The sequence below is a fragment of the Hermetia illucens genome, chromosome 3 (assembly GCF_905115235.1).
Source record: "Hermetia illucens chromosome 3, iHerIll2.2.curated.20191125, whole genome shotgun sequence".
Lineage (NCBI taxonomy): Eukaryota > Metazoa > Arthropoda > Insecta > Diptera > Stratiomyidae > Hermetia > Hermetia illucens.
The window spans coordinates 163,213,206-163,226,965 of record NC_051851.1 but is presented as its reverse complement, the minus strand read 5'-3'; the positions used below and the strand labels follow the sequence as shown (position 1 = coordinate 163,226,965).

The window sequence follows — 13,760 nt, the reverse complement described above, 5'->3', positions numbered from 1 at the left end:
TCTTACTATGTAACAATTTCAGATCAAAGACTTGGATAACAATGGCCAGCTTCATCGTAATCTTAAGCATCCTCCAATTAAGGACACAGTAACTATCCCTGATGGCGGCTATACTATTATACGCTTCAAAGCTGATAACCCAGGATATTGGCTATTCCATTGCCACATTGAATTTCATGCAGAAATAGGAATGGCACTGATTCTGAAAGTTGGTGATCATTCACAAATGGTACCTGTGCCTAAGGATTTTCCTAAATGTTCAAATTATATGCCCACTACTGTGAAGAGTGCATCATTAGCTAATTATTCTATTAATATTTTATATTTAGGCTTATTGAGTCTTTTGATTGTGATATATTTATAAAATAAATTATGAAATTATTTATACCCTGTAAGGATTTGTGTTTATTTTGTTTTTTACTCTTTCCCAGCGCTTAGTTGAGGTTTCTTCTCGCGATCATGGTCTCTCCGTGTTTTGGCTTAAGCCACAACTTAACGTTGAGAATAAGTCTCTACAGCTAGCGACCCTTCTAAGACTCGTCCCATGACCTTGCTACACTCTTGCATTCTGTGTCCCCTCCGTACGCCTTAAATGGTACAGTACGCTTTTTTTCATCGGAATATCCACTGGGACCTCATTAAATATAGAATTCACCTGCTTCCTTCTCCAAGAGTGCCTCTGTCCATGCAGGTCAGGTGACTTGTAAAACAGATTGGACCATATCACTGCGACTTAAAGCAAAAATGAGACTTGGATCACCACAGAGTCCCCGAAAAAAAAAGTGCCAAATTACCTGTATACTTCCCCCTTGCAGGCCACAAATTTATCTCCGGTACACCCAGGGTTTTTGAGATAGCACTATTCCAATGCTGTTTTCCAATCACTGCAGATCCAGCTCTTGTATGGTGGAGGTTTGTCTGAGTAATCTAAGTGTTGGCCGTTGGCTCTGATGGTATTTGGAGCTCATCTCCACTGTCAAAGTATCACCCTTCTCCTCCGATATGGTGCTGGCGTGTAAGTCGCTGGCATCCTAAGCCGTACAGGACAGTAAGTCTACTTCCCGACTCGACCCTGCAATTTGGGCCCCTATCATCTCCGAGATTCCATCTGGGACCCTGGTAGCCTTTCTCCCAATGTCTTCTCCGAAGTATCTTTCGTTGGCTATTGCCTGTTCGCGTGCAGAGGTATGCAGCCAAATCTATAGTTGATATGGCAATTTTGACATTTGTTTACCGCCAAGGATCGGTCTACATCTTGCCCTACAGTATGAAAATGACCTCGTTAAATACCAGTACAGTAAACGTCTGGCAGACAAGCAGAAGGCGAAGACCACCGCTCTGAAACGCAATTGATTTCAAGACGGGGTCGAATAAAAACACAAGCGGAGCAGAGTGTGCAAGTGGTCGGATGCTAGGCAACATCTGGAGAACGGTAAGCAGCAGCCAGCTGCCAGGTATCAAACCACGAAAGCCTTCAGTGACGTGGCCAGGAGTTACCTACATGTGGCGCTGGCGCTGTCGGCAAACTAGGGCCGGAGGTGTAAACCAGCGTTAAAACCTGGCTGTTCGAGATAGTCATCGAGCACCTCCTGAACGCCAAAGGTGAACACACGGGATCGATTTCCTGTTTCAATTCCTCTCAGATGGTCGGTGGAGGAGCAATTCTCCAGACACTTTCTCAGTTGGTGCGTTACTAACATCAGCAACCCCTGTGAGGACGCAAAGCTCAAATTCCTCAAGGAAATTCCCAGGTGACAGGTCGCTCACATCTGGTTATCGAAAATCCGAAAACCGAAAATGGATATGGACACGGTGGTCCAATACCTACATCTTGGAAACCTCAGAACTCCCATAGATGGATTACTGGGTAATTATCAAGAAGGAGAAACCCCAGGCAAACAACCAACCTCCCTTACTCCATATAGATGGAGATTGCCTGAAGGTACTGAAAAAGTTAGACTAAAAAGGGCGATTCGAAGTCAGGAACGCAAAGGTGAAAGTGTTACTCTCCGGAAAACCGGACAATGACCTGGATCCAGCCGACGTCACCAACGAGTTGTTGGAGGAGAGGAGGATTGGCGGTATGACGGCGAATAACAAATCCTCCACCCAAGCAGATCATGCTGATGGTAGCGCCGCATGAAGGGCATCGGAGATTCTCCCTGATCACTATCCCGGTCGATTCAGAGACAGTGCGTTACACTGACGTCACCAACAAAGCTCCCCGTCTCTGTACTTGCGCTAGACGCGTACGATATACCTTTTTATCAAGAGCATCAAACCATACCTCTGCGCAGCAGAGCAGGACAAACTACGTTAAACTAATTAGGAGACGTCGCTTGCTAGACGTAGCACACTCAATCATGCCATTAACCGACTTAAAGCCGAAACTCCAGCTGCAGCCTTGCCCTCTGCGAGTTTGATTCTTTGAGTTAAGGGTCAGTCCAATCACGTTAAACACAACTTCATTATCCGGTAAAATCGTAGGCACGGCTTGCAGCTATTCCTGGACGAATATAAAACCAACATAGTTCTCCTGTATGAAACCGCGTATGTGTGCGTACCATCAACTTTTTGCCTTATCAGTTCTTCGACAAAAGTGACTAACAAAATTCAACGCTTCTTCACGTTCCAGCCCACACGTTCGACAAACCCTGAACTTTTATAATTGATTGATTGAATTGGTGTACGAACGAATCCGAACAGAACATGTCTCCACCAATTCCTCAACAAACCGCTCCCCAACGGCAACCTCTCCCACTTCAACCCAGCATTATTTATCCTATTCCCACCTCGACCATTTCCTCATCAGCAGTAATATTACTTTCCATGAAACGGCCCTAGGCATCAGCGACCAGGATTTCATCATCAGTTCCAGAGAGTCATAGCTTATAAATGCTGTCCTTAAATTCAAATTTCAGCACGTTTTACTCCGCTTCATCATGCAAGCCTCCAACGATAGCATTTACTCGAAAGTTCGTCAATACACTTTAACAAGTGTGCAAAGAACTGATCCCAACCTGTTTCCTCAATTAATGCAATTTGATTTCCCTTCCCAATGATACCCTGTAAGATACCAAACATAAGATCCTCAGCTGGAGATTAGTTAGAAACAGATATTCTCCGCAATCCTCACACCTCCCAAATGAAATACGATCCTTAGACGTGTCAATCCGCGGGAGGATTCTGAGCTCTACCACCTCCACAACCACCTCGTTAACGCTGGACTGAATCCTGTCACATACAATAAGCTCAGAAAAAGCTGCCCTAAGAAAACTTCCTAACAATGTGTTATGCTTCCCCAGAACATACTCCGCCGAGGCCACTTCTTTCAAGGACATCGATGCATCCTACATGTCCATAACCAGCCTTATGAAATCGAAGTCGAGTCAATCTCCAACCTCCCCTTACACCAATCCTTCCTACCGCGACAAGGCAGCACGAGCCCTTCCTCACAACCACTCCATGACCCTGAACTCTGAGAGAATATCCCACTTATCCATTTCGTCAGTCCGAACGCCATAGCAGCTTCAATAACAGCATCAAAAAATAAGACCGGTCGGAGTCGCAAAACATCCTATCCTTAATCATCAACAACCGTGGCCTATATAATGCTCACTTTCCCGCCGATTGAGGAAGTGCTTGTACTGTCTAGATTTCTCAGAAAAAAAAAAAAACAAAATTCTCTAAATTCCGATGGCTGGTGGCCTATCTGGATCCTCTCCTCCTCTGCCAAAATCTTCGGGCAGACTCCAAAATTTAACTTAGACGAACGCTGTGACGCCAACAATCCAATCTCCTAAGTTCCAATTCGCTAACACTTGGCCAAGCACGTCGCCCTTCTCATTTTGAAATCAGACATTCTTCTGGATCTAAACTGGAAAACCCCTACTATCGACTGACTCCTCAATATAAGAAAGGCTTCCGACTCCGTATGGTGGTATAGACTTGCATTTAACGTTTCTTGAATCTTCAACTTCCATCAGCACTTCTGAACGCTAATCTTCAGCTTCCTACATGGACGTAAATCCCAAGTCCACATACAGTCACCTAACACCTTATTCATACCCTGCTGGTATCCCACAGGGATAACTCCTTTCTGCTACTCTCTTCTCGATATCCATAAAAAACTTCCAGGTAGATGAAGATCGCCTCTTCTTTAGATGACCTTCACAAATAATTCTCGGAATGGAAACTTGAGTTTAGGGATGCCCTAGAAGTGCGAAACCATCTTATTTCATGGAAACACACGCTTGACGGCGAAAATGTCGAGGGGCATCTCTCATTCCAACCGTCAAAGAAGTCACTTATCCGGGGCGACGATGAATTCCCGTCTGTCCGATGAGTCTCGTAACACCAAGGTACTTGCCCCTGCAACCGAGGCCTTTATGTTGCTATGTTTTATCATCAAATACAACAATCCAACGCCCCGGAAGGTTAAGCTATTTTGTTACAGGTTATCCGTCGGTTATCCGGAATAGCGGTGGAAAGGGTCACGCAGCTGTCTCAGCGTGTAACCGAAGCATGCAACGCTACGATGCCACGACGACGTTTGCACCACGGCAAGAGGCCAAACTACTGGTGGAACACGGAGATCACTGCCTTGAGATCCTCTTGTCTCCGAGCGAGGAGACTTTCCCACAGGACAAGGGGAAGACCGGAGCACCAGGAGCGTGAGGAGGAATACAGGGATCTGCGAAGCAACCTTAAGAAGGCCATTTGGAGAAGCTAGCGGGAATGTTACCAGAAGCTCTGCATGGAGGCTAATACGAATCCATGGGGTACAGGCTACCAAGTTGTAATGAAGAAGATCCGCGGGCGAAAATCACCTCAAGTGACATGCCCACGGCTCTTGTTGCAAATAATTACAACTCTTTTCCCGCAGCAGGAGCAGGACGAAAGAGAACCCCAACTGGCAGCTCAGCAGGACGTCTTTTCGATCCCTGATGTTACCGAAGAGGAACTTTGGGAAATCTGCAGACGTATTGGGGACAGCAAGGCTCCGGGATTGGACGGAATTCCGAACAGGGCTCTGAAGGTGGCGGTCAAGGCCAGACCAAGGTGGTTCGCAAGCACATTCGAATCGTGCATGGCGGAAGGAGTGTTTCCCGCGCAGTGGAAGAGGCAGAAGCTGGTGTTGCTACCGAAGCCCCGAAAACCACCCGGTGTGCCCTCTTCATATCGCCCTATTTGTCTCTTAGACACCATGGCGAAGATGTTGGAGAGGGTGATATACAACAAGCTGCTCCCGTTCATCGAGCTTGCGGGTGGTCTTTCAGAGCGGCAATATGGGTTTCAGCGAGCCCGTTCTACGGTCGATGCAGTAGCAAAGGTCGTGGAATTGGCTCGAAATGTAATGGCCATGGGCAAATGCTGTGCTCTGGTGACGCTGGACGTCAAAAATGCTTTTAACTGGGGCTGGATTAGGGGCGCTTTGGCCAAACTGAGTGTTCCTAGCTACTTGGCTCGGCTCATCGAGAGTTACTTTTCGGGCAGACTTCTCTGGTACGAGACGGACGACGGGCCGAAGGAGTACATTGTGACAGCAGGGGTGCCTCAAGGTTCTGTATTGGGACCGCTGCTGTTGAACATAATGTACGACAGAGTGCTTGGCCTTCGCGTGCCGGAGGAGACAACGCTGATTGGTTTTGCGGACGACCTGGCAGTAGTTGCAATTGCAAAGCATCCCGAGGACGTGGAGCTTTATGCAAATGAAGGCATTCATACCATCAAGTCATGGTTACGAATGGCCAAGCTGGACCTGGCGGACGAAAAGACAGAGGCGGTCCTCATTACTAACCGTGGGAAGAACAACACGGTTACCATCCAGGTTGGTAATCGTGAGGTCGTCTCAAAATCGGTTGTCAAATACCTGGGGGTGATGATCGATGCCAAGCTGAGTTTCAAGGGACACTTGGATTATGCGTTAGAGAAGGCAGCAAATGCCAGCTCATCCCTTGCAAGGATGATGCCTAACGTGGGAGGGCCGAAGTATAGTCGCAGGTTACTCATCGCGGGAGTGGTGAGGTCGATCCTGCTATACGTGGCCCCTGTCTGGGTGCGAGCGTTGAACCACGCTGTCAACCAGAGGAAGGTAAGTTCGGCATACCGGCCAATTGCGCTAAGGGTGTGCAGCGCATTTAGGACGGCGTCGACGGAGTCAGTGTGTGTCATCGCAGGAATGATCCCTATAGATCTTCTAGCGGGCGAGGCACACTGGCTCTAAGAGAAACGGAAGGAAAATCCAGCCGAGGTGATTGCAGATTTCCGAAGCCATCAGGAGAGAGCGTGTGGCAAGTGGCAACAACGATGAGATAACTCCGACAAGGGCAGGTGGACCCATACATTGACCCCGTGTATCGATAAATGGCTCGACCGAAAGCACGGAGAATTGAATTACCACCTGACACAGTTCCTTGCGGGACACGGTGGCTATAGGAAGTACTTGCATCGCTTCGAGTTGGATGAGTCTCCCAACTGTCCGCATTCAGTGCTACACTCGAGGACCCGGAGCACGTTATGTTCCATAGTCCCAGATTTCTGCAGCAGAAAAGGAGGTTGAAAAGCATCTTAGGGGCGGACATCGAGCCCTCCAACCTGGTGGAAGAGATGCTGAAGTCGGAGGGAAACTGGATGGCGGTAAATGAGGCAGTAGCCGTGGTGCAGACAAAACTCCTGGACTTGGATCGAGCCCGGAAGGCGGCGCTACGGAGACGTGACATGGACGAGCTGGTATAGCGAACCAGAGCCTCCCCCGCGAAGTAGTACTTCACGGTGGTCCCGCGGGGAGGGGCGGAAGAGTGGGGGTGGTTTTAGTGGGTGCGAATCCCACACACTGCTGCAACCTGGCGCAGCAGCGTCTTCCTAAGATTTCCACCTCCATATATTAAAAACAAAAAAAAATTACCTAGGCCCTTCAGATCGAGAAGGTCGAAGAGAACCTTCTGCTAACTCATCCATTCTCTCAACTGCTCTCCTAACACTTCAATCACAAACCTTCTTGATTTCCAAAATACAGGTGTCTTCTTCACGGGTAACTCCCAATCTCAACTCTACAAATCCTACCATCATTAGCACCCATCCAGCATCTTGTCCCAATACCCTTTCGGATGCCGCCCATTCTATTCGCATCCTCAATCGCCTCCATCGTCCCCCTCCTCGCCATCAGCATCCCCTGTCTTTGCGAGGGTTGAAGGTTCTAGCCGAGATGAAAGATTTAAACAAATTGACAATATTCCCTTGGTAACGGCCAAATTATTTTCTTCTTTCCAGACATTCTTTAAAATGCATCCTCTTTATTATCCACATATTGGAATTTCATATTCTATAAACTTTCCCAGTATTTAACACTTTATATTGCGCAATCACGGGCGAGGTAATGGAGACATTTGATGTAGGGGGACATACGGACATAAACAAATGCGGGGTCCGTATGGTCCAGCTGGATAATAGAAGGTCGAGTACGGCAACATGTACGGATCACAGATGCTTCCAGGACAAGTTACGCTTTCTGAATCAGCCTTTTCGAAAGTACTTCGAGTAGGAAGAGGAGCTGCAGTTTGTATCCTGGATGGCCATGGGGATTCATCTTGCAAACCATTCCGCATGTCCTGACGATGTGTCTAGAATTATTCCAAATTAGTCTAACGTTTGTTCCTAAAGTAGTTCCAACCCATTACCGTAAACATACTGCAATCACAGTATCAGAAATCGTCCACAGTAGACCTCCTTCGATAGTGCTCCAGGAAACTCTTAAAACAATTTTGCAGGATGTACTCTTTTCAAAATTTCTCGATTATTCACATTTGTTTTTCAGAATTTTCCGTTTTTTTCGTTTCCATATACGTTATTTCATTGAACTAAGTTACTTCTACACTTTTTTATAAAAATAATACTTAAAAATCAAATAAACTATAGATAAGCATTCAATAAAAGTTGAGAATAAAATGAGCCAAAAAGGAACTTTTGTCAGGACGTAAACCCTCATGGCCTTCTGAAACAAAATTAAATTTCAATTCAGTACTCACACTACTTCAATAGTCGGTAAAAGATAGGAGTGAAATGGCGGACATTTTCTTCAGAACTGAGAATGTTGGCGCGATAAATGGAAGGCACGAAGCAGAAACAGCTATCTCCATGAAAACCAGAGCTATTTTTATACTTTTTACCATAAAGGATACAAAGTCGGGTAACTTCGTGAGAATATGAAGGACAGTGAAACAATGCTTTCTCCTCTCTCTTCTTTCCTCCCGCGATTAGCTACACCCTGCATAATATCCTTTGCCATTCTCCTATTCATCCCTTTGCTTGTCGAGTGCCTCATTGGCAAGCTTCACGCCAATATTGGTCTTGATCACGAGGGTCTTCCAAAACTGTCCAGTCTATAACTCTTCTCCTCTGCGTAATTTTCAACAAAAACCTGAAAAAAAGAGGTTATCATCGTCCTCATTCACAAGAGTGGCGATCCCACACTTGATGAAAATTACTGGCCAATTAAGATCCTTTCATCCCGTTTCAAAATTTTGGAAAGGTATGGCAACTTTGTCGACTTCATAAGAAGGAGCAGCACAGTTTTTTTTTAAACTTAGGCCCGCTGCCCCTGAATGCCTAAATTCTAGGTAGGAAGTGCATTCAACCTACACTGACTTTTCCAGAGCCTTCGACATCGAAAACCACAAGATACTCTTTTTCAAACTCTCTGTCCTAGCGTCTCCAAATCACTTACAAGATGGTTTGCCTCTTACCTTTCTATCCGATGTTGCCGCGTCTCTATTGATGGCTAGAGATTTCGCCTCTTTTCTCTCTCCACTGGCGTGTCACAAGTCTCTATTCTGGCTCCCCTCTTCCTTTATTTTTTATCAGTGACCTGCCCCCCCCCCCCCCTTGCTTGTCTCTGCCTGTTCTTTTCCAATGATCTTAAGCTGCTTAACATTATATCGCCTTTGAACTGTGTTTCCATTACAATCAAATCTAGCCTAGCTTTGATTGTGGGGAAATGCAGTCCTTCGTTCGCTGGTGCTCTGCTAATGAGTTAGCGCTAAAGGTCAGCAAGTGAGACTCGATGTCTACCCACTGAAATTATCGCCCACTTCCTTTTCTTCCTTTCTTGATGGATATTCCTTATCATTTCAGAAACACAAGATCTCAAGCTCAGCTCCTTTTCGACACCCACTGCCTCGAAGACACCAATCGGTCTTTCAAATTGTCGAACCTTTATAATACCTCTGATTTTAACTCCTTCCAATCGTGCATAACTCTGCTCAATTCCGTCATTACAAGTATCCTCGAGTACTTCACTATGATCTGGTCACCCTCCTGTAATTGTGATTGTCTTGTTCCCAAATTCATCGGTCCCTTTTTCTGAAAAACCTTCCCCATGAGGACTATCCGTCCAACCTTCACTCCCTAAAGATCCCTTTTTTCTGCGCCGCCACTAATGACATTATTTGCCACACCGTCTCTTATAATACACGCAACTTAGACATTTTCAACATGTCCTTCGCGAAGTTCGAAATCTATTTCCATTCCCTGATCCCAATATTGTGATGATGTTATTATTCAACGTACAGGAGCTTTGTCCGTTAAGCTACTCTTCCTGTAGAAGTTTCAAGTATAGGATAACCCAAACCGGAAATCTGGGTACAGGGTCTCTGCCAACACCAACTAATTTCAACTAGCCTTACCTCGGCAAAAGGGAGATCGACTTACTTTCCCCGATAAAACAAAAAACATCAATGATAACTAGGAACAATCTAAAAAAAGAAACGAACAAAAATTAAATTTCGGCCATGAGGAACCAACCCTAAGTGAAGGGGCTAGTCCCAGATTCTCCACTGATTTAATTGTGGCCCAGACAACTTCTGTCCTTTAGGAACGAGCCAAAACAAGCTCCTTCTCTTAGCACTTCTAAACTTGGGTTCCAATCGGCGCCACCTACTGAAGGGGCAGCATCTTCTGGTCAAAAACAGCCCCCGGGGAGACGATCTTCTGGCAAAACAATGCCTCCAGGTAAACCACCTCCAGCAAACGGCAACTCCCGGGTTGTACCGAAATTGACAAGAAAGAAAGGAGCGTTCGGGTGCGTATACAAGGCAAATCGAAGCGGCGGCAGTCCTCTCTCAACTCTTCAACCTAAGGCTAGCTAGGAGAGTTCGGCTGGTAACAGTTAAATCTGTATTTGTAGCCAAGGCTATCGAAACCGATGGATGGGTCTTGTCCGATCCGTCCATCGTTAAAAAAAATGCTTTCTCTGGCTTCCAGAGGACCATACTGGTGCTGAGGTTCTGGAACGACTTAGTGTCCAGAATAATTTCAACACCTCCACTTAGTTGCTGCAGTAAAACAGGAAAGAGCGGATGGGCAGAGTTCCGCACTTTCAAATGGCCTCGTGGCAGATTGCGCTCTCGTTCAGTGCGCCTGGTATCGCTCCGTCACAGCGCTCCGCTCCCAGTTGAAACCTAGGGGTTTCGGTGAGAGATCAATAATCGTGAGACAATACTTGAAGCCATGCCAGTCTCGCAAAGGGCCTTATAGGCCCTTGTCGAGGTGTAGAGTGTGGAAGCACTTTGTCGATCTAGGGAATACATTTACTTCCTTTTTAGGGTGTCTTGTCACTTTACACTTTTGGCATGCATCCTTCTTTATAGACGGGCAGAAATACTTGCTGGAGACCCAACCAATTCGTTGTCCGAATGCCGAGATACGCAACATAGTGCACGGAGCGAAACACTTCTTTATGAAAAGCGGCCGGAATATACGGTCCCTTTTCAGAGATCTCCCAGTAGATAGAGAAATGTAGGTCGAAGATTGGAAACTTGCATTTCGAGTCCGATTGCAGGCTCTGAAGAACTTCATCATCCTTCTAGGCCACAGCGATTGCCGGAAGATCGACTGCGGCTGGGATGTTGATCTCAGAGATCTAGGACACGTGTTGAATGTCCGATGTGAACTGGCTGATGTAAGCTAAGTGCCGAAGTTGGCGAGGGGACGTTTTGTCAGGCTTATGGTGGAAGAGAGGTGAGGTTGTGGTGTCTATCAGAGACCTACGGTGCACATCTACCAGTATCTCATAGTGACACAGAAATTCTGCGCCTAATATGTCAGCCAAAATGGAACACCACGAAAAAGTCCTACGAAAGCCAAGACAGACGTCTATTTGCCGTAAGTTGCGATGGTCGTGCAGTTTGTTGTTGCGTCTGGAGATGGGGCGGGCCGAGACTTCCGCGCCTGCGTCTACCAGATAATTGCATTTACATTTATTTAGGGGCCACGCGTTGCTGCACTTCGGGTAAACGGCGCCGTGCCCCCAGCGAACTCAGGTTTTTAGAGTCGCGTTAACAATGCATGGGGTGGTATGTTTCGTGTTTTGATCCGCAAACTTACGGCGGTACCAGCACACGCCAGAGTTTAATCTGGACTGCGGCGAGCGGCTACTCGAATGCCCACTTCCCGAGGTGACCATTTAACGAGTTCGAGATTGCTTCCTCGAACGCGAAGCATCTACTGCCGCAGTTGGTAATGAACCCACTTTGTTCAAAGTGATCGGGCGATGGTCATCGAAGTCATGGTGGCATCCCTTGACAGGGATGCTTTTATCGGAAAGTGCAGAGTATCTGACGATATCACGCTCTCGAATCATCATCTCTGAAAAAACACACTTCACTGTAATTACCAAGAGAAAAGAATGGTCGATAAATGGCACTAGCTTTTGGGATTGCAGACCTAATAATCTTCACCGACGGGTCAATCACGGAAAACGGATCAGGTGCAGAGGAGTTCTCGGAAAATCCGATTATGGAACTAACATAGGAGGTCTACATATTGGGAAGTTTTCTCAAGGCAAAACAGGTTTTCCTGACCTGACAGTTGTGAAGGTAGTTGGTACAGAAGATGTATTCGATTACCCTGCCTAACGGAATATCCCGGATCCGTTTATGTATCGCAGGATTTCCGTTAGTGGATGTGATGCTATCCGCTGCAGTTGGAGCACATCAGCACGAAAAATCTGATGTCTGATGCGTCCATAGGTGGGGCACTCACATAGAAAATGTTCCGTGGATTCCCTATCATCTGTGATAATTCCTATTCTGAACATATGCCCAGCTGGTGAATTATGGCCAGTGCTCACAATACTTCTTGCAAGTTTTTTTGCTTTTCGTTAGGATAAACTTTACTATATGTTTGTTTTGTTCTGAGAGGAAAAGTTTGGTGTGTCTAGCAGCATTAAGGCTTCGCCATCTATTATTATGGGAAGCTTGTTCCCAGTTGTTGTTAAGCAGCATCACCCAATACTACTGACACCCCAAATTCTGGCTCCTGTCCGGGCATGGGGAAAGGTGAAGCCTCCTTTGCTAAGGCATCCGATATCTCATCTTCCTCTACACCAAAGGTACCCAGAGTAATTCCACCGTATTGAAGCTAGAAACATTCCTGAACGATTTTTGAAGTGATCAAAGTACAAATCAAAGTCCTCAATGCAGCTTGGCTATCACTACAGATTGCGATGCGCCTGCCCTTCAACCGCTCCTCAATCATCCAGGTTGCCGTCCTGAGGATCGCATACACTTCAACCTGAAAGATCGTTGTGCATTGCCCCAAAAGAAAAGCCCACTTCTCGTTTTTATTCGAGAGATAGACTCCTGCTCCAGAACCATTTTCTGTTTTTGATCCATCGGTGTAGAAGACGTCAGTATATCCTTACACGTATTCCTCTAGTTCGTCGCAGTTTTCTCTTCGTTTCAAGGTAACTCCATATCTTTTAGCAAACACATGTATGGGAATCTGAGAATCGGAAGGCATTGTGAAAACTAGATTCAGTTCTCCCAAAGACTCTTCCAATGCTCTGTGCCCTTTCAGTCAAGAATGATTGACATGAAATTTGGGAAGGGGCATAAGAAACAAAAGTTATATGGTGCCGATGTGCTCCTCCTTCCCTCCAGGGTGGAAATTTTTTATCAAGGCGTATATCGGCGCTATATACCTTTCGTTTCTCTACCTCTACCGCAAATTTCATGTCAATCGCTGAAAGACTGACTGAAAGAATTCGAAGGTTGAAAGCTTTAAAGACTGGACTTTTAGGCAGGCCGCTCGCTATTTTGTCCTGAAGGCCTCGTTATTTTCTACGAAAAGAAATACAAGAATTTTTCGACTTAATTCCTCATGCTATGCTTTGCTTTTGAATGTTGAGCGGGGCTGCAGTTTCCGCTACTGCTGGGAAACTGGGTATGGTAGTGATGGTGGCTGCAGTCGATTGGGAGTCTTCTTCCTAGAGGAGCTCCATGTCTTCAATCGCTGTTGCGGATGCCGCAACTAGCTGTTGCTCGGCTCCGCCGAATGACCATTTAATAGTCCCTTCAATAATGGTTGCTTGAAGCCCTCGGATGAAGCCCTCCTGCCTACTGAGCGCTTCCTCCAACCGTTTGACGGAGACCCTGTTTTCTTTCTTGAGAAACACGAACGATTGGGGTCAATCTTGCGGTGGTAAAGGTACCCTTCCGCCCGGATGCACTCATTTTCAGCCGTTTTAATTTCTTTTGATTTTTTTTAATACCACCAAATTGAGTTCGTTGGCGGCGCTGAACTGGATTATGTTTTTGGTAGCATTCATTCGCCGGGGCACACACTGTTGAAGACCCCAACTCGCACTCCTGATGTTTGTCATGCCCCTGCGCTAACAACTGTAAGCAACAAGTTAACTTTTCTGTCTTTTGTACCATCAGTTCGTGAACAGTTTAGAGTATTGAATTCTGAATTGAAAGTCA

At 46.2% G+C, this 13,760-nt stretch overlaps 1 protein-coding gene across 2 annotated transcripts in view; it reads left to right on the top strand.

Annotated features, from left to right (window-relative positions):
- Positions 1-389, top strand: part of LOC119651029 (laccase-2) — a 78,110-nt gene extending 77,721 nt beyond the window's left edge. For both annotated transcript variants that reach the window (XM_038054341.1, XM_038054340.1), the window contains exon 5: positions 23-389. In XM_038054341.1, the coding sequence (XP_037910269.1) occupies positions 23-364 (342 nt within the window). In that variant the 3' untranslated portion in view covers positions 365-389. The remainder of the gene's footprint in view (positions 1-22) is intronic.
- The last annotated feature ends 13,371 nt before the right edge of the window (positions 390-13,760 follow it).